The sequence below is a fragment of the Haemorhous mexicanus genome, chromosome 5, assembly GCF_027477595.1.
Source record: "Haemorhous mexicanus isolate bHaeMex1 chromosome 5, bHaeMex1.pri, whole genome shotgun sequence".
In the NCBI taxonomy this organism is placed as follows: domain Eukaryota; kingdom Metazoa; phylum Chordata; class Aves; order Passeriformes; family Fringillidae; genus Haemorhous; species Haemorhous mexicanus.
Genome location: NC_082345.1, coordinates 23,397,048 through 23,415,479, shown reverse-complemented (window position 1 = coordinate 23,415,479; position 18,432 = coordinate 23,397,048). Strand labels below are relative to the sequence as shown.

General features: G+C 43.8%; 1 protein-coding gene across 4 annotated transcripts; it reads left to right on the top strand.

Annotated features, from left to right (window-relative positions):
- The first annotated feature begins 1,442 nt into the window (after positions 1 to 1,442).
- PRDM4 (PR/SET domain 4) lies at positions 1,443 to 18,260 on the top strand. Of its 4 annotated transcripts, none has more exons than XM_059846277.1 (11): positions 1,443 to 1,597; positions 3,597 to 3,730; positions 4,379 to 4,564; positions 6,571 to 7,365; positions 10,437 to 10,586; positions 11,827 to 11,966; positions 12,701 to 12,786; positions 13,753 to 13,880; positions 14,446 to 14,760; positions 15,908 to 16,076; positions 17,117 to 18,260. In XM_059846277.1, the coding sequence occupies exons 2-11, from the start codon at positions 3,598 to 3,600 to the stop codon at positions 17,424 to 17,426; spliced, it is 2,412 nt and encodes an 803-aa protein (XP_059702260.1). In that variant the 5' UTR covers positions 1,443 to 1,597; position 3,597; the 3' UTR covers positions 17,427 to 18,260. The 4 variants fall into 4 exon arrangements, with proteins under 4 accessions (XP_059702260.1, XP_059702262.1, XP_059702259.1 ...); XM_059846279.1 differs by lacking the exon at positions 1,443 to 1,597 and adding an exon at positions 1,972 to 2,092 and having other exon boundaries at positions 11,848 to 11,966; XM_059846276.1 differs by lacking the exon at positions 1,443 to 1,597 and adding an exon at positions 1,972 to 2,092.
- The last annotated feature ends 172 nt before the right edge of the window (positions 18,261 to 18,432 follow it).

Genomic DNA, 18,432 nt, shown 5'->3' with positions numbered 1-18,432 from the left:
CATAGTGCAGTTGTCTTATCAAAACACTTCACATATAATAAAAGTGTTTGGTATATAAAAAAAGTATCTTTCCTTGCAGAAGAAACAGTTCCCAAATGTGTTTTATCACAATACCTTGGGCATGCAGCATACATCTCTGTAGACACAGATTAACTTCTCATTTAGTGACACTCCATATTATCACTGGCTTCCTTTGATACTTCTGCTTTAAACTGCTAGTAAAGATATCACTAGTTCAAGGGAGTTAAGTGACTACAAAAAAAGCTGGAATCTCAGAGGACTCATGCTTGACAGTAGGAAAAAATACTCTTATCTATGTATGACTGCATCCAATCTGGCTCATAGGCTCAAAGTATTGCTTTCAGCTTAGATAGTTGAAATAGTACAAAGATTTCAGTGCCAGGGCACTTCTGTTGAATTACAGTATCATAATTGGAATTAAGACAAACTGAGGGCTTGGGATAACCTAGCATTTCAGAACTGAGATGCTCTGAATGTGACCATAAAGTTTTAAGGATAAAAACTGAAAATGGAAGGTCTCCCGTCATCTCCTATTAGGGAATGGAAAGTGAAGAGAGAGACTTTTGGGCTTGTAGTCATTCACTGTAGGTTCTAAGAAAAATGTTAACTATTAGCACCAACATGTGAATATGTGGGACTACACACACAAAAATGAAACAGACCTAAAGCCCCCATCACAGGATTACCAGTGCATAACAACCTGAGGACTTGGCGAGTTCTTTTTTGACTTGCTGAAATAATGCTTGTGGGCCAATTCGGATAGTCAGTCAGTCATGGTTAGGGTAAGGATAATTTGGCTTGGTGGAGGAGAGGTTGTGGGATATGTGGTAAATTAAATAAAGTCATTATTTTGGTAATGAATTACAGAGACCTGGACTCACTTTGCTTAAATGTACTCCTTTAGATGTTAGATATTTATACTAAACCCATTATGCAGGTCCCAGTTTCAGGCCATAGACACAGAAAGGCAGCTCCAAAGGGAATTCTCACAGGTCTTGGACACCTACTTCAGGAGGAGATGCAGCACTCTCTGCAGCAAACTATTTCTCTCCTTCAGCTACAGAGAGAGCTTGAAAAACAAGTGTATACGAGGCATTCAACTTTCTGACAAAGCCAAAGGAGGAGAGTCTGTTTCCACCCCCAGAAGAATCAATAGGTTTGTACTGAACTAAAACGACCTCTATATTTCAGCTCTTTAGATCATGAAATGATCCGTACAGATCCTACATTTAGGTTCTTTAGATCAAAAGAGAGCAGACAGAAAAATACTTGGAATTTCCTCCTGTGCAGACATCCTATCGAGAGACGGCTCATTTAATGAGGCATCGTTTAAGTGTCAGGCACGAGCAAATTACCAAACCCCATTACAGTGTTCCAGGAAACAGCTGTTCGCCCCGGCACTGAAGGAAGGCGGCGATTGATTCGAGCAGTGTACATGACTATCCACGTGTCGCAGGCGAAAAGCGAACTACGAAACCTCTTGCACACCTCAAGAGATTCCTTTGCCACGTCACCTTGGCCAGAATTGCACATATGATCAACCGTAACTGAACGACAACGTCCAGGAGGCAGCTGGGTACGTACGGGCTGTGGGTACCGGAGGACACAAAACGCAACCCTCTAATGACAGCAGATACGAGGGTGTAATGAGAATGCAGTGAGATAGCTGGGAATATTGTGTGGGAATACTGTGTGGAAAACCGGAGTGAGAATCGCACCCTTCTGGAAGAGGCGGCACGGGAAGCCTCGGGCAGGGTTTCGGGCCAGGTGCTGGCGCAAAGCGGCCGAGCTCCGAGCGGCAGCGCCGCTTCCTGGCTCCGGCACTCGCCGGCGGAAGCGGCCCCGGCCCCCTCCCTCCGCCATCCCCGCCTCCCTCCGCCTCCCCCGCCCGCGGCGGGCCCGCGCCGCCTGGGTCCCGCCCATGAGGCGGCGGCGGCGGTGGGGGTTGCGGCCGGGCCGTGGCTGGGGCCGGGGCCGGGGCCGGGGCCGGGCCCGGGGGCGGGCGGCGGGCCGGAAAGTAGGGCCCTGATGCGGCTGCGGGCGCTCCGCCGGCGGGCCCCATGCACCCCAGGTGAGCGCCGCGGGACCCTGGGCGAGGCGAGCGGGACCGCGGGACGCACCCGGCCGAGAAGGGGAGAGGGTCCATCAAGCGTTCGGCGCCTCCCGCAGGCCCTGAGGCTCGGCTCCGGGGCGAGGGTGGTGGTTCCCTCCCTCGGGCATCGCCATCCTCAGCAGCCGCCTGAGCCGGGAATGAAATGCCCTGCCCCGGCCGGACAGCTGGAGCCCTCAGCCCCGTCCCTACGGAGCCGTCCCTTGCGGCGGGCGGGGCGGTAGGCTGCCGAAGGTGGCAGAGTGTGCTGCCGAAGGTGGCAGACCCGAGGTGGAAGTCGGCGACTCCGCTTGCGGCTCAGCCCCCCGGGTGGCAGGTGGTCTGCGAGGAGCTGCGGGTGGACTCGATGCTCCTTACGGGCCCCTTCCGAGCTGAGACCTTGTGCTGTTAACTTGCGTGAGTTTGGTGGATTCGACCGTTTTTCCTGGATGAGTAGTACCTTTCCTTACCGGAGTGGCACCCAAGTTCCATCAGTACTGCAGCGCTAGGGCCTGCTGCTGGCAAAGGCCGTGTGGGAGGCCTGGGTCAGCCTGGAGCATGTTGCGTGTGTGGCTGCTCTGGGGGTAGCTGGTCTGGCTGGTCCTAAGAGCTGCTGCTCAGACCTGATGTGCCGGGGTGGGCACAGCGTCGATCAGGCACGGCTTACAAGTGTCTCCATGGTGTCCCCCATCCCTGGGAAGTGGTTTTGGCTGCATGTGCAGCTTGAGATCCCAAAGGACATGTGTGCTCCAAGCTGACGTGGTTTCTACCAAGGCTGAAGGTTTGGAGTGTTGGGTGGTTCCTGCAGCTGTTCATGTAGTGTGTGCCCACTTGAGCAGTGCGGTTGATCACTGAAATAACATGGCATTCCTGGTGCCAGTTTTTAATCTGATGGGAGCTCGTAGAACCAGACTGAGGCAGTCTTTTAAAACTGCTGTGGCTATTTTGCAGTGGTAACTCTTGTCACTATTGGCCTGGTTCGAACTGGTGGGAAATTAGAGGATGTGTGTCTGTTACCAGTTTGAAGTGATCTTTCCCCCAGAATTTGGATTTTGAATGTGGTGGATGTGGTGTCCAGAAGTCATAAAATATAAATCAGGTGCTATTGTCTGAGTATTTTTTGACATTCAGCTTGTAAATGGATCTGTTTTCACAATAGTTTAATCACAATTGCTTTTATTACTAGGAGTAAGACTTTGTTTTCTGGATGGCAAAAAAGAAGCTATGTTCTGATTTGTCTTTCTGAACTGTTTGTTAATCCTGATTATTGCTATCTAATATGATCAATATGTATTGATCATGATGTGATGACCATGTGAGTGGCTGATGTGTTTTATGCTTAGCTTTTTAAGGCAGAGTTTTTATATGTGAATATCAGATTTTGAGTTTGTTTGCTCAGCCTTTCTTCACCGCAGTAGTCAGTAATCGGGAATGCTCTTGCATTCTGTTTCTTTTTTCTGCTCCCCTCTATGCTCCGTGTCTCCAGAATGAATGAAATGAACTTGAGTCCTGTAGGGATGGACCAGCTGACCTCCTCCTCTGTGAGCAATGCCCTGCCAGTCTCAGGAAGTCACTTGGGCTTGGCAGCGTCACCCACTCACAACGCCATACCAGCACCAGGTAACGGGGGAGGGTTCCACACAGGGTATTGTAGCTCCTGCTCCGTGTTCTGCTGTCACAGCAATGGTCCTAACTGGGCAGCAGTGCCTGCTCTGACAGCAAGTCATACCATAGGTAGTGAAATGGTGCAGAGTTGGGGAAGGGCAAACCATAAATTGTTGCTTATATGGGCAAAGCAAAAGGCATGAGTGCTTGTCAGGCTTACACTTTAGTGGGAGCCTCGTTTGGTTTTAATGGGGTGATTTGCGCTGTGGGTGAGTAGTATGAGAACCCTTTGAAATTAGAGCTGTAGCTGAAAATCTCTCTTCATCTATGTCTAATTTCTCTCAGGTGAAAAATCACTTGTAAAGCAAAACTGTTTTCATACCTCTTCTTTCCAGGGGCCTGCACAGAGAGAAGTCCATTACAATTATCAAATAGAAGCAAGCCCTATAAAATGTAGCAAAAAAGATCTCGCCATATTCAGGCATGCCTCTCACTTCTGTGATAACTGATCCTTTCTTTGATGCCTGGCACCTTGCTTGGACAGTGCCATGCTGTATTTCCTTAGGGCAAGAGCTCCTGGGGAATTAGTAATCTCTTTGTTAGCACATGTGTTCATCAACTCAAGGAGTTCCGTTGAATTTAAATGGGCATTTTCTCTTGCAGGCTTGCCTGTTGCAATTCCAAACCTGGGCCCCTCCTTGAGTTCCTTGCCCTCTGCTCTGTCTCTGATGCTCCCAATGGGTATTGGAGATCGAGGAGTGATGTGTGGTATACCAGAGAGAAACTACACCCTACCTCCACCACCATACCCTCACCTGGAGAGCAGCTATTTCAGACACATTCTACCTGGTAAGTGCTCTGGTGCTGATGGATGGGAACAGTAAGAGCAACTGTTTTAAGAGCTGTCTGTTTCTGTCCTGAAGTAGGCATGACTGACAGTTTGACAGAGCTGTTGTTTCCCTTGAGTTTGTCTGGAGACTGTTGTGCCATTTACACACCTTTTTTTTCAGATATCTGTTTCTATATTTGTGTATGAAAAGAATCGCAGGGCATTTTCTATTTAAACCTAATCTTTGATTGCTCCTTCTGCTTTGATTTTAGGATTAACAGAAAACAAAGCAGGCCTGGTTTCTGTCTCCAATGGCTTGTAGCTTGGAAGTTGCTTCTGTTTTTCTTCCCCTGTAGTCTGAAGCAACATTTAGTGTGTGTATAATGGGAAGTTACAGTAATTCAAAGCTCAAAGAGGGCAAGACATCAGCTGTGGTGTTGGGCACTTTCCCACCCATTTAACCCACGGCACATTTTTTTCTTCATTTTTCTTCAAGGTTGATTTCCAAAGGCCTGACACACTGACTTCTATCTTGATTCCTTTCTCACACATGCTTTGGAGTATAACTGTAGAATTTTACATGTCAGTATGTAAAACTGAAAACCACAGACATTGAAACTTTAAATGCAGTCCTGGTTTTGTTTGGTAGCTAAGATTGACAGGGTGGAAGAGGTAGTTAAACTTCTTCAAGGTGATTCACTGAGTGTTGTTGGTTCAGCCTGGGATAGGAATAAACTAGCAGCCCAGGAGTCCTGCAGCTGCCTGTTGACCGATGGCTGAACTTTCCAGCTGCTTAGGAGTAACCTTTCCTACTGCACTGCATGCCTGCCTGTTCAGTAGACAAGGAGACTGTGCACTAGGACCAAAGGTATTTGCCATTTTCTGAGCTGGAATAATCTTCCTGTGATGTTTTATAAGGTTCTTCTGTCAGTCATCTTGCTGCCATCAAGGATCCTCTGTGTTCAAGCCACAAGCCAGCATTGCATGCAGAAGTATTTGATACAGCTGATTAAATTAAATTGTTAATTTCTTGGCTTGTTGTGCTGCAGAAGGAGTGTCTGTGTTTGCATCCTTGTAATAACAAACGTATTTGAATGGAAAACTCTTACGGAACAAATGGCTCATAGAGTTGAAGGCTAAAAAGAAACATGCTGAGTCAGATCTTGCAGAAACTGCAAAATCTGCCTCTGTCTCTGCTGGAAATAATGTTTACCTGAATGTGCTGTTGCATTTCTTCTGAATATTTTTGTTTGTTTGTTTGTTTTAGTATGTAAACACAGTTTAGTGTTTCTTCATATCTTAAGTTTCAAGGTTGTTTGATTTTGAGAACGTTCCCAGAACTACAGAAGAGATGGTAGGGTTTCTGATTTAAATTCAAGCAAACTATTGTTTTAGGAGAAACAACATGCTTTCATGTTAGAAAAGAGAGCAGATGACTCATTAAATCTGTGACAGAATTTGTCTTTGTCCTTCAGAATTTAAATTGACCTCTGAGATGGACAGTTATGCCACTTAGTCTTAAAGGAAGGAAGCAGTCATTGTTAAAACTTGAATACCGAAGCAAAAATTATATCTCCTGGAGAATTGTTTCTGTTTCTAGCAAAGATGAACCAGGAATTACCAAATTGTAGATTCCACTAGCAGTCCTTCATCCTTGTGAGCTATTTTTTGGGAATGAAAAATTAAACCTAAAATGTGAAGAGCCTCTTTCTCATTTGATCTTTGTACTGAGCAGCACTAGGTGTAATTCTGCCATTAACTTGGGTGTTCAGAGTTTGGGAAATAACTGGAGACTTGCTCTATTGGGTGGAAACTCTGAATTAGTTGTCAAGTAGTACTTTGACAAGAGTGTTAGGCTGGCATGTGTTTGTGAGCCATTTTTTAGAATTAGTGGATTTGAACTGGAAATAATGTAGAGACTATGTCTTCAGGGATCTCAGTGTACTATCCTTCAATGGATTTTTATTCAAGATTTGAAGACAGATGTAATCTCACTCCCTTCTTTTTCTCCCTCTCTTCCTATCAGGTATCTTATCTTACTTGGCTGACAGACCACCACCTCAGTACATCCATCCCAACACTATAAATGTTGATAGCAATCCAGCGTTGTCAGTCTCCAACAATCCCTCAGCCCTGGATCCCTACCAGCCCAGTGGGACTGTGGGGCTGGAACCAGGGATTGTCTCCATGGACTCCCGCGCAGTGAACACACACGGTCCTCAAAATCTGCATCCTAGTGACAGCCACGAGGTAGCACTGGATACTACAATCACCATGGAGAGCGTTTCCAGGGTAACCAGCCCCATCTCTACAGATGGGATGACAGAGGAGCTTACAATGGATGATGTAGCTGGGGATCACACGCAGATCCCAAATGGCTCCCGGAGCCACGAACCTTTAGCTGTAGACACAGTGGGGAGTAACTTGACATCGGACGCTGTGGGACATGGCACTGTCATTCCCATTCACGGTAGCACTTTGGAACTCCCTGTTGTCATGGAGCCCGACCACATTGCCGGGCGGGTGACAGGGATATCGGACAGCACACTAAATGACCCCATTCATACTGTGGCCATGAGCACCAACTCCGTGAGTGTGGCGCTCCCTACCTCACACAACCTCGCTTCCCTGGACTCAGTAGCCTTGCATGAAGTGGGCCTCAGCCTGGAGCCCGTGGCAGTGTCTTCCATAAGTCAGGAAGTAGCCATGGGGCCAAGCCATGTCAGTGTGTCTGCAGACAATCTTGCCTTTGTACCGTCATCTCTGCAAATGGAAGACTCCAATTCCAACAAGGAGAACATGGCCACCTTGTTTACCATATGTGAGTGGACATTTCCTGCTTTTTTGGGGTAGGGTTTTTCATGTAGCTATTGTCTGGTGTGGCTGGACTCTGGTTGCTGGTCTTACAGATTTATGGTTATTTAACAAGTCCAAAATTTGAAATATCTGCAGTTTAACTGTTCAGATTAACTGTTCTGAAACATCATTAGTTGGAAGTAGTAGGATGTTTTAGCATAATTCTCTTTGTATCATTTTCATGTTACCATGAGGGTGGAAGCTGAATCTTGGTGAAGCTCTTGATTCGGTGGATATGCTTGTTATCCTTTCCGATGAGACTTCTGTTTTTATAAAGTCACATCACAAGTGGTTCTTCTTGCCCCATTAAAAATACACAACAAACACCACCACAGGCCATACTCTTCATCAAATGGGTGTAATTTTTGAGTATGACATTACATGATTTTGCAAAATTTATTAAACCATGAACAGTCATCATGAAAATGTTGTTCCAAATAGGAAAAAAAGAGCAGAGAGGGAAGGAACTTTATAATATTTCTAATTATTCTCATCAAAGGACTTTAGTCCAGAGGTTAGTGGATCTGGTAGGAAGAGAGGACACTGGGTATTGTATTTCCAGTCCTGTTATCATTCAAGGAGTGGTGTTTGAGAACTGAGAAGTTCTCATTTGCTGGGGGAGAGATTTGCACTTTCACCTGCAGGATGTCTGGCTTCCTGCCACTGAAACATAAGCCAGCTTTTATATTCCTTTTTATTATCTGTAGTAGCATTTCTGAGTGCTGCTCTTCATCCAGTCTGGCTCTACAACTGCCAGAACCTAATGGCTTGCTTTGCCATATTTTAACATATTTTAAGAAATTGAAAGGTAGAGTGCTTTGGTTAACAAGGGAAGAGATGCAGTTTAGTGTAAAGTCAGACATTTGGATTAATTTTTTAAGATTTCATTCTGTGGGATAAAATACAACTTCAGATCAGGTGGGCATAGAACTATGATGAATTTACAACTCCTAGAGGAAGGGTTTTACAGTTGATGCACTCAGAGTTTCCTACAAGCATCTGTTGCATGTTGAACAAATAATGATCCAAATACTGTGATATCCAACATGCTTATGGTGAAATAACTATTCTTCCTCTCTTAAAATTGAGATTTGATGTGCCAGCTTTTTGTGGTTATAGTTAGCATAGTCCTAAGCTGTTTTCCAGACAATGCTCCCCTTTGATGGGACATTAAAATGGCTGTTGCATGCCTTGTGCTTGCATGTGATTTGCAAAGCAGATTCTTGACTTGGGGAGGTTTAAATTTTAACTTTTTGTTGATGTTTTTAAACTTCACCTGAATTAACAGGAATTTGTGTCCAGACAGGTGACAGCAAGGACAAGGAGTTGTTTTAGATCCCCTTAGTGGTTTTTCCTCAGATGGCAGGAGTTAGGGCCTTTTTCAGAAAACTTTGACTGTTCCTAAGCAGGAAATAAAAAATCTGCCTTTGCTACAGTCCTGAATGTTTGCAAAGGCTTTTAAGAAGCAGGTTTTTTGGTCATCTTTGTTGGCAGTTCTGGCTATCCAAATCAGAGAAATCGTGACTAATTTTCTTTTTTTAATGATTTGGCAAGGACAGTAATGGAAAGTATATTTACCTTTCTGTGGAATGTGAGATTTTTTGTTTTCCAATATCTGAAAAATGTATGAATGGTTCAGCTTCTCCAAGTGGAAATGTCCCATGCCTAGAACTTTTCTTCCTCTGCCTCTGCTTGGAGCTGGTCCATGGACCCATAGTGGGTGTGTGCCAGGCAGTGCTTAAAAGCAGCTGTTCCACACAGTGGTTCTCATTACTCAGGTCTCACTGATGTTGCTTTACTCCTGCATGTCACCTGTGCACATGAAATAATGCTTACATAGGCTCTACCTAATAATTTTTTGAGTACTTTCCTATCTGTTAATGTGTAGTCAAACTGTATTTTATATGAGGTCAAATTCTGGTACCCTGGTATATCAAGGAAGTATCTGAAAAATATCTAAAAGCATGTAAGGATGGAACTGCAGTTTGGGCCTGCTGAAAGCTACTTCTGTGATAGCTCTTTTATACTGCAGCTGGGTCATCAAGAAGCCAAAGAAGGTCTTTGTGGAGGTCCTGATTAATTACCTGAACATCTTTCTTCTTCAAAAGAATAATTATTTATCAGGAGAGTGGTTGCTGAGTAGGTGCTGGTTGCTCCATTCACAGCGAATTAAAATGACATCATTTTTCTAGATGAAATTGCAATTTTATAGAGAACATTTTATGCTGTACTTTCCCTCAGATTTATTAGACTGAAGACTTCCACTGGTTTCTTTTATAACAGTACTTCTGCTGAATGACAGATTAGGAAAGTGATTTTACTCATTCTTCTTGGGCTTTTGTTTTTGTTGCATTCCATGGCATACTCACCCTGCATGAGTTTGCTGCAGTGAGACTTCAAATGCAGCAGTGAGGTCAGGTTTTTGCTGCTGTGATTTACACATTGTCTGAATTTAAATGGAGGTTAGGGGATTTGTGGTTCATGTTCAGAAAATTTTAGAAGGACGATCTTACTGGTTCATTTGCGTGGATATCCTTGAGGTTCTACATACCGTAAGTGTTTCTGGTTAATTCCAAAAATATAACCAGTTAGAATATGTTTGGTTTTGTTTGTCTTAGATTTTTCTGCCAGTAGAGTTCGTTTCACTTGTGATCACAATGAACTTCGCTCTTCCATCACCAGCACTGGGGAGGCTGTCATTCATTTTGCAGTAGCTTTGATGACGAGTTGGCTCTGTCCCATTGCTAGATTCCCCTGTAGGGATAATCTGGAGTCTAGGTCATCAATTTACCATCAGGAAAGTAGGTGGAGATCCTCACATTTGATCTGAATTGGATAGAAACTGACATGTATGTCAGTGCCCACCTGACTGTAAGAACATATTCTTCTGAGTAAAAGCTGATAAGTTGGACAAGTTGAACGTGATAGAAGCAGCCTTTGGCAGGAGCTGAGCTGAAGCACATTGGTAGGGAGCTGATTGCACTGAAGGAGCTGTTGTATGTTTTTAATGCCTGCTGTCCCCTCCTGTCTCTGCAGGGTGCACACTGTGTGACAAGGCGTATCCATCAGACTGCCCGGACCACGGGCCTGTCACCTTTGTCCCCGACAGCCCAATCGAGAGCCGAGCCAGGCTGTCCCTCCCAAAGCAGCTGCTCCTCCGGCAGTCTATCATGGGAGCTGAAGCAGGTAAGGATCACATTACTGTGCACTTCCCTGCAGCACTTTAAAATACACTCACGGCTGAAATCCAAAACTGTAGGGAGATTAATGTGGGAAAGAAACACCACAAGAGAGAGATGCTTCCCTCTTCTGTAATCACCCTGACTTATATTATCCTTGAGCTCCTGGTTACTGCTTAGACTTCAGCTATACCGTAGGGCTGCTGCCATAGAGTGTGGCACTTCTTAAGGTCAAGCAAGGTATGGTGGTTTTTTTTGTTGTGCTAAACAGCCCAGGCACAGCTTTGATAAGAAAACGGTGCAGCAATTGCAGTTGGGGGAAGTTGACAAGTCATAGAGGAGAATTCTGTCTGCTTGTTCATGAGCTTGGTTTGCTGCCTTCTGGGTGCTCTCATTGGAGTATTGATCACAAGTGCCTCTGTTTTTTTCCCCCCTTCGTTTACATTTGGCATGTAGACTGTGACCTTGTCACTGGATGTGGACCTTGTTACTGTATTTCACATCACTGTCACCTGGAAATCGAAGAGTACAGTGCAGTACCCTAAGGATCTGAAGGCTAGAGAAGAATGTGATTATTGGCTTGTTTAGTGATGCTGCTTGTTGAGAGTAGATGACATCTGTTCTTTTCAAGCTGCACTAGTTTCCAGTTTATTCCTAAGAGCTATACAGTGTATTCATGTAGACACACACACACACACACACACACACACACACACACACACACACACACACACACACATATATATATATATATATATATATATATATATATATATAAAAGTTTAATAATAAATAATATACACGCAGGAATTCCTCTGCCCATGACAGAAATACAGCTGCCTCTGGGGAGAAATGCAGAAGCTGCTTAACAATGCCCAGCAACAATTCTGGAAATTCCTGGGGATTAGGTAGGCAAAATGTAGTTACTGAAACTAATATTTTCTGCTTCTGCAGAAAGTGCCATGAGAACTTTTAATTGGTACAAGTGGCTAGGATGTTAGTTTTATAGCTTACTGAAAAGTAAATTACTTGCTTTTGACCAAATAAATATTTGTAATGACACCAAAGCAGCTCCCATTAGTGTCATGTGGTGGTGGTGGTTCTTGTCTCTGCCATAGGTGTGTTTCACATGTGAAGTAGAAGCTTTGATGATCTTATGCATAGATATTACCTCTGGAGCATTATCTCATAAGCCTCCCACTTCTGTATTATGCATGATTAGTTATTCAAATAATTGATTTCTTCAGATTATGGTCTTCTAATGATAGGTGTGTGGACCCGAGAAACCATTCCTGTGAGGACTTGTTTCGGACCTTTGATCGGGCAGCAGAGCCATTCTCTGGAGGTGGCTGACTGGACAGACAAAGCAGCCAGTCACATCTGGAAGGTCAGTGGTGTTACCGCTCACAGAGCCTGCCAGCATGCCTTTATCTGCTGAAAGCTACCACATGACAGCAACATTTACATTATCATCTTTGCCAAAAGTCAAAAGTAATGCAGTTTAATTGTTTAATTCTTAGTATCAGCACAGCAGAGCTGTATACCTTGCAGTATGCTGGTAGTCAGTCCTGAAGTACAAAAAGCTTCTCTAATGCCTTCTCTTTTAAAGGCCTGTATGTGGTTTCAGTATTTGTGTGGAGTTGCCGCAGAGATTGTGTATGAATTACTAGGCAGCAGTTGTTTTGTATCTCTGTTCATTGAAAGTTCCCCCAGGTGATGAATTATTTGTTTTAGAAAAGCCAATTTAAAGTTTCTTTTCCCCATAATTTCATTTCCAGAAAGTAAATCTGGCCTATTTAAATAAAACATGTGCTGTTTGCCCAGGTTTTGTTATTCACAAGACTCGGTTTGTAAGAAATGCAGCCAAATGCATTTCTGCTGGAAGGAGAAGGTGAGAAAGATGCTGATAAACAGGTTTTCTGGCCTCATGGGTAGCAGAGGCCAAGGTGCCTGTGTGAAGAGGAAAGTAAGGAATGAAAACAGGGCTGTGATGTTGGCAGTGGCAATGGAGACTTCCTGGCTTGTTCTAGGTAAACACATCCTCTCTTAAAGAAAGAAGCTGGCTTTCACTGCATTTATTGCCGTGTTTTGTCCTAAGGTTGCATTTGTCTTTCCTGGTAGATCTATCACAACGGTGTCCTCGAGTTCTGTGTCATTACAGCTGATGAAAATGAATGTAACTGGATGATGTTCGTACGCAAAGCCAGGTGAGAGCCACCTGGACTGTGCTAATGAGCTTTGAGTCCGAGCTGCAGGCTCATAGAAAGCTGTACTGGAGAATGAAGGTTGACCTTCATTTAACTTAAGTTGACCTTGCTTGTCTTTTGATTTTAAGACTTTATTTAGAAAATGTCCCTGAGTTCTTTTGGCCAAGTTCCAAGCCCATACAGCTTGTGAGACCTCTCCCTTTCAGTCTGTGACGAAAATTATCAAGGCTGTCTTAAATATTGCTCCATCCATGATCCACTGAGAAGGCTGAACCTTTCTTATTTCTCTGTGACACAAAGTAGGTTCTCGTGCAGTTCATTCCATTGCTCCCATATGTAGGAGTCAAGAACTGTAATGTTTAATCTCCCAGTGAATTGGGGCAGACCTTTTGCTGGTTTCACATACTGGGAACAAACATAGGCAAGATACTGCTTCAAAAGATGAATGACCACGTCTTGAAACTGGTCCTTGAGAGGACTTTTTAAAGATAATGTTGCTTCAAGACATTACTGATATTTTTTCCATCATGCATTCTCCTTTTCTTAAGAGATATATCTATGTAAATATGTAAATGAATCTATGTGTACGAAGAATCTATGTGTATGAAAAATATATCGATTTTTGTAGTTTCTTAGATCATAAACTCATTTCTCTCAGCCCACTCTAATGTCTATTAATAATTTTCTCAGAAGTGTTGTGAGAAACACATCATTTGGTGGAGGACATTGGCTCTCAAGGTCTAGTTTTTCTTTCCTTTAATAAAGAACAGAAGTGACAGACATACAAGTTTTTGTAATATGCTGACAAGCGCTGATGTTCCTATTACCTTTTTATAGGAATCTTTCCTTTTCCCTTTTCCCTTCCTTTTTTCTTTTCCATTTTTCTCTTCCCCCCTCTTCCCCCCCTTTCCCCCATAGGCATTACTTCTGAAGGGCTTTTTTCCTTAACTGTTATTATTGCTGTAGGAACCGGGAAGAGCAGAACCTGGTGGCTTATCCTCATGATGGAAAAATTTACTTCTGCACCTCTCGGGACATCCCCCCTGAACATGAGCTTCTCTTCTATTACAGTCGGGACTATGCACAACAGCTTGGTAAGTAAGAGCTCTTTTTTGTTGGCTTTGCAGGGAGTATCCAGCTTGAATTCCCTTTCAGTGCCATCTCTGGGCTCTGTGACTTGGGACTGTATTATGTTCCTTCTCAGTTCCCATTGGTGCATGTCATAGTTTCCTTTAACTTTTCATTACTACAGAGTACCATCATTTAAAAGAAACATTTCCCTACTTAATTCCACTGGTCAGTAGTAAAAGATTTTGAAGATTTTTTTTTTTTTAAAAGAAAAATAGTATTCTGTTCATCCAGGGCTAAAGGAGTTTTGGAGCTGAAGATGTTCCTATCCTCCCCCAACTTGGATTGTGATAATTTAGATATGAGTGAGCTGTGCTCAAAACTGTTCCAAAGTTTGGCCCCTCAAAACATTTTAAATGACCTACCTGAAACAGCTGGAAAGCAGCACTGGACAACGGTGAAAAAAAAGAACAAAGGTGAAAATCTCTGCACCTGGCTTTTCTACCACATACTAAATGTTAAAGTGGTCCTTGTTCAAGCTCTGTTGGGCTTTACTGTGCCGCGTTACAAGTGATCTTTTTGTGCCCAAAGGTGTCCCTGAGCATCCAGACGTGCACATCTGCCACTGCGGGAAGGAGTGCGCTTCCTATGCGGACTTCAAGGCCCATTTGAGCAGCCATATTCACAACCACCTCCCCAGTCAGGGGCACAGCAGCAACCACGGACCAGGCAACGGCAAGGAGAGGAAGTGGAAGTGCTCCATGTGCCCCCAGGCTTTCATCTCCCCTTCCAAGCTGCACGTGCACTTCATGGGGCACATGGGCATGAAGCCACACAAGTGCGATTTCTGTAGCAAAGCTTTCAGTGATCCAAGCAACTTACGGACACACCTCAAGATCCACACAGGTAAGGGCTTTGTACAGATGGCTGTGTGAGGACAGGGGAGAGGGTGAAGGTCCAGTTACAGGCCCATAGACAGTGTGGGCATTTTTGCCTCTTTTTTTTTTTTTCACTATTCCTTATTGGGAAATCACAAAATTCTAATAACAAAGCTAGAAAAGAAATAAATCTGGAAATGAAGTGATCTCAAGTAAAGCATAGGAAGCTGTAGGCTCAATAGCAGGCATTTTAATGGACTGATGAAATATTAATGTTGTATACGCAACCACAGAATACTCAGTGGTGTGGGATTCAAGTGATATTCAAACTTAGTCTGAACTCAGTAAGACGCTGGGGTTTTAAACTATTTTTGGCAAAGAATAACAGAAGTACTGATAAGTTGAAAAATGGGATAAAACATAGAAGTTATCAAAGGGCCAGTGATGTTTGTACCTGTGTGTTTGTTAGATAAGAGAACTTGCTTTTGCAGACAAAGGCAATGCAGTGCATCAAATGTGGTTGGGCTCCAGTAAGGCATCAGATACAATTCCTGTGGGAAATCAGTGAGGATAGGGATGTACTAATGTACAGTAACTAGATGGTTACCATGGTTACTGTTACAAAGGAAGCTACCATTGTTTTTGCTGAAGAATTCATCTTAGATAAGACTAGTCTTTTTAAGTGTTAGCCTGAATCTCTTGGTGGAAAAATGTGCAGAGCGGCTGGGGGTGTTTTGAAATCCAGAGCAGGGAGGCACGGTTGGTGTGGACAAGAAGCACAAACTCTGCCTCACTCAAGAAAGGCTGTCTGACCACAAGCACAGGAGAAACAAGCAGCAGTGTTTAGAAGGATGAAGTGCAGAAAGGTGCATCACACTAGCACATCAGTGGTTTGAAACGGTTTCCTGACATTGGGGGCATGGAGTATGGGATGAAAAGCTTAGGAATGATGAAGTCAGCTGTCTGGTTTTTTGCATTGCTAAATATAGACTGGAACCAAGTAGGCCTTTATGCTGAGTCTGAAGGAACTGCAGGAGAAAACAAGTCCTGTTCACAAACAATCTGCCTTTCTTCACAGTAAAATTTAATTTTTCAGCAATGGTCAGGGTTGTTTGCTTACTGCATTTCTTGGGACACCAAGTGTTAAATCTGTGGGTGTCCCTGTGTACTCCTAGGTCAAAAGAATTATCGCTGCACCCTCTGTGACAAATCATTCACGCAGAAGGCTCACCTGGAGTCGCACATGGTCATTCACACCGGGGAGAAGAACCTCAAGTGCGATTACTGCGAGAAGCTCTTCATGCGCAGGCAGGACCTCAAGCAGCACGTCCTCACTCATACCCAGTAAGTGACTTCACAGGAGCTATTGGACTGGCCAGTGCAAGAAATAATGAAGATGAGCAGCCCGAGATAGAATCTCCAGTTTGCAAATAGCTTTGCCTAGGGAGCATAGGTTCATCCTCTGAAATGACAGAGAAGTCAGTCTAGACAAGTTCTTGTTTTACTAGCTGCAGTTGTGGAGTTCTAGTGTCTGCAATATTTCCGTGGCACAGTAAATTCAAAGTGTGCTCCTTGTGTTCTGAAATGGCAGTCTGGAGTGCTCATCATTTTGAAGAGAAAGGGGGGTTGTTTGATTTATATTTCATTATTTGCTGAGAACTGTTTCCACATCCCCACGTGACCAAAAAAGACAAACTTCTCAGTGCTATCGTCACTGAGTACCTTGTTAGTGAACTCCAGCTGTTTGCTGTAGGGGTGTGATGCAGCTCTTCCCAGCCCATTCTTCCCTGCAGGTCTCATTCAAGCACTTGCTCTCCTGCTCCTCCTGCAGGCAGATTCCTACCCACAGCCCTCTGCCAGTACAGGTCTTTTGCTCTGAGAATCTCTCCGTCTTGTACATTTACTCCCAATCCAAGGTCCTCCTTAAAAACTGCTTGCCCAAAGCTAATCCCTTTGCTTATTTCATTTCCAGCATCTGGTTTTTGTACTCATTTGGAATCCATTGCTGCTTCTGTCATGCTGTAGGCAGTGTAGTGCAGCCAGACGAGTCAGAGAGAGACAGAAACACAGACTCGCTTTGATGCTTATTCCTACAGCATAAGCCAGGAGCACTACTGCTGGGAGGTATTTTGCAGTGTCATTACAGAATGTGTTGCAGTCTGGTAAGCTCCTCTGCATTTACAGACTGAGGGTTGTTAACATGCAGGAGCCTTGTATCCTTACTTGTTCTTTCCTGCCTCCTCCCCACCTGCCTTTATGCAGGGTGGGAAGGAAACTGACCTTTTCATCAAGGGTGATATCTGTCCTTCCTAGAACATGAATCTTAACATTTTAATACCAGCTGTCTTGTGGCAGGAGCAAACTCACATTTTTGTGTCTTGCAGAGAACGGCAGATCAAGTGCCCCAAGTGTGACAAGTTGTTTCTGAGGACAAATCACCTGAAGAAGCATCTCAATTCACATGAAGGAAAGAGGGACTATGTCTGTGAAAAATGCTCCAAGGCTTACCTAACCAAATATCACCTCACTCGACATTTAAAAATATGTAAAGGCCCAACATCCAGTCTGTCAGCCCCAGAGGAGGAAGAGGAGGAGGATTCAGAGGAGGAATTAATAGACTCTGTGAGGACTGAAGACTGTAGGATTAACAATGGAGTCTATTCAACAGGTGATGTTCTCTCTGGACACAAATGAAGAAGAGAGAGAAACTTTCTTGGATATTATAAGTAGGGGAGAAGAAAACCCTCTTCCTTGTTTCCCCAGTCACCAGTGTATGTCAGGTGAGGAGTTTTCCTTCTGTTTTTGTCTCCACACTACCACCACTTAATATAATCTGTAGCCAGAACACTGAACAAGACTGGATCATGCACATACAAGTGAAGAGTTGCTAAGAAGGAAATGTGAGGCAAGATTTCTTTCACGCACGCTGTGCATACTTCTCCAAATCACTCAGATTCATCCATCCAGTGCCAGGACACATGACACACCTCGCATAGCCCTTCGCGCAAAGAGCCACGAACCAAAATGTAGTTGAGGGGTTGCAGTGACCTGTAAGCCAACTGTCCTTAACTGCCCAAGGTGTGACATGAAGAGAAACAAGGAAAAAAATGGTGGTGGAACTTTTTAACTGAAGGCTGTGATTTCGCACAAAGCCAAAACTTCTGAATACTCAGGTTTCCTTCTTAAAATAAAACCTTTTGGTTAAAAAAAAAGGCCAGTGAAATCAGCACTTCCATACAAAGTATCCCACTACAGAAAATCAGACATTGGTTTTTGGAGAACAGTTATCCCCTCTTCTCCCTCAAGTTCACAGCCCATGGAAGCAGGTGAAGAGATATGACTGTATGGACTCAGTAAGGACAGGGCTTACAGATGATCAGGCAGTGTTTACAGTATATGCTATTTCTTGTGCTGTAAACCTTTTACCACCTAGAATGATGGGAGGTTTGCTGCTAATATTATTTATGGAATGAAGATTATTACATTTGGTTTTCTTTTGAAATAATTAAAAATGTGGCTCTTCTCTAATGTTCTTTTTTAATATTTACATATGCTGAAAAAGAATGTTCTATTTCTGATAATGATGCTAAGAGAAGTAACACCATTTTTTAATCATCTGCCTCTCCCAGGCTTTCCTGGGACATGGTATGTGTAGGAGCACCTCCATGAACTGGGCAGCTAAAGAACTCTAGATTTGCTG

Bases quoted from the DNA above. Each gene is read 5' to 3' on its own strand.
- PRDM4 (XM_059846276.1), top strand. The intron at 13,881-14,445 runs GTAAGTAAGAGC...TTGTGCCCAAAG, and splicing joins GGACTATGCACAACAGCTTG to GTGTCCCTGAGCATCCAGAC. The intron at 14,761-15,907 runs GTAAGGGCTTTG...GTGTACTCCTAG, and splicing joins ACACCTCAAGATCCACACAG to GTCAAAAGAATTATCGCTGC.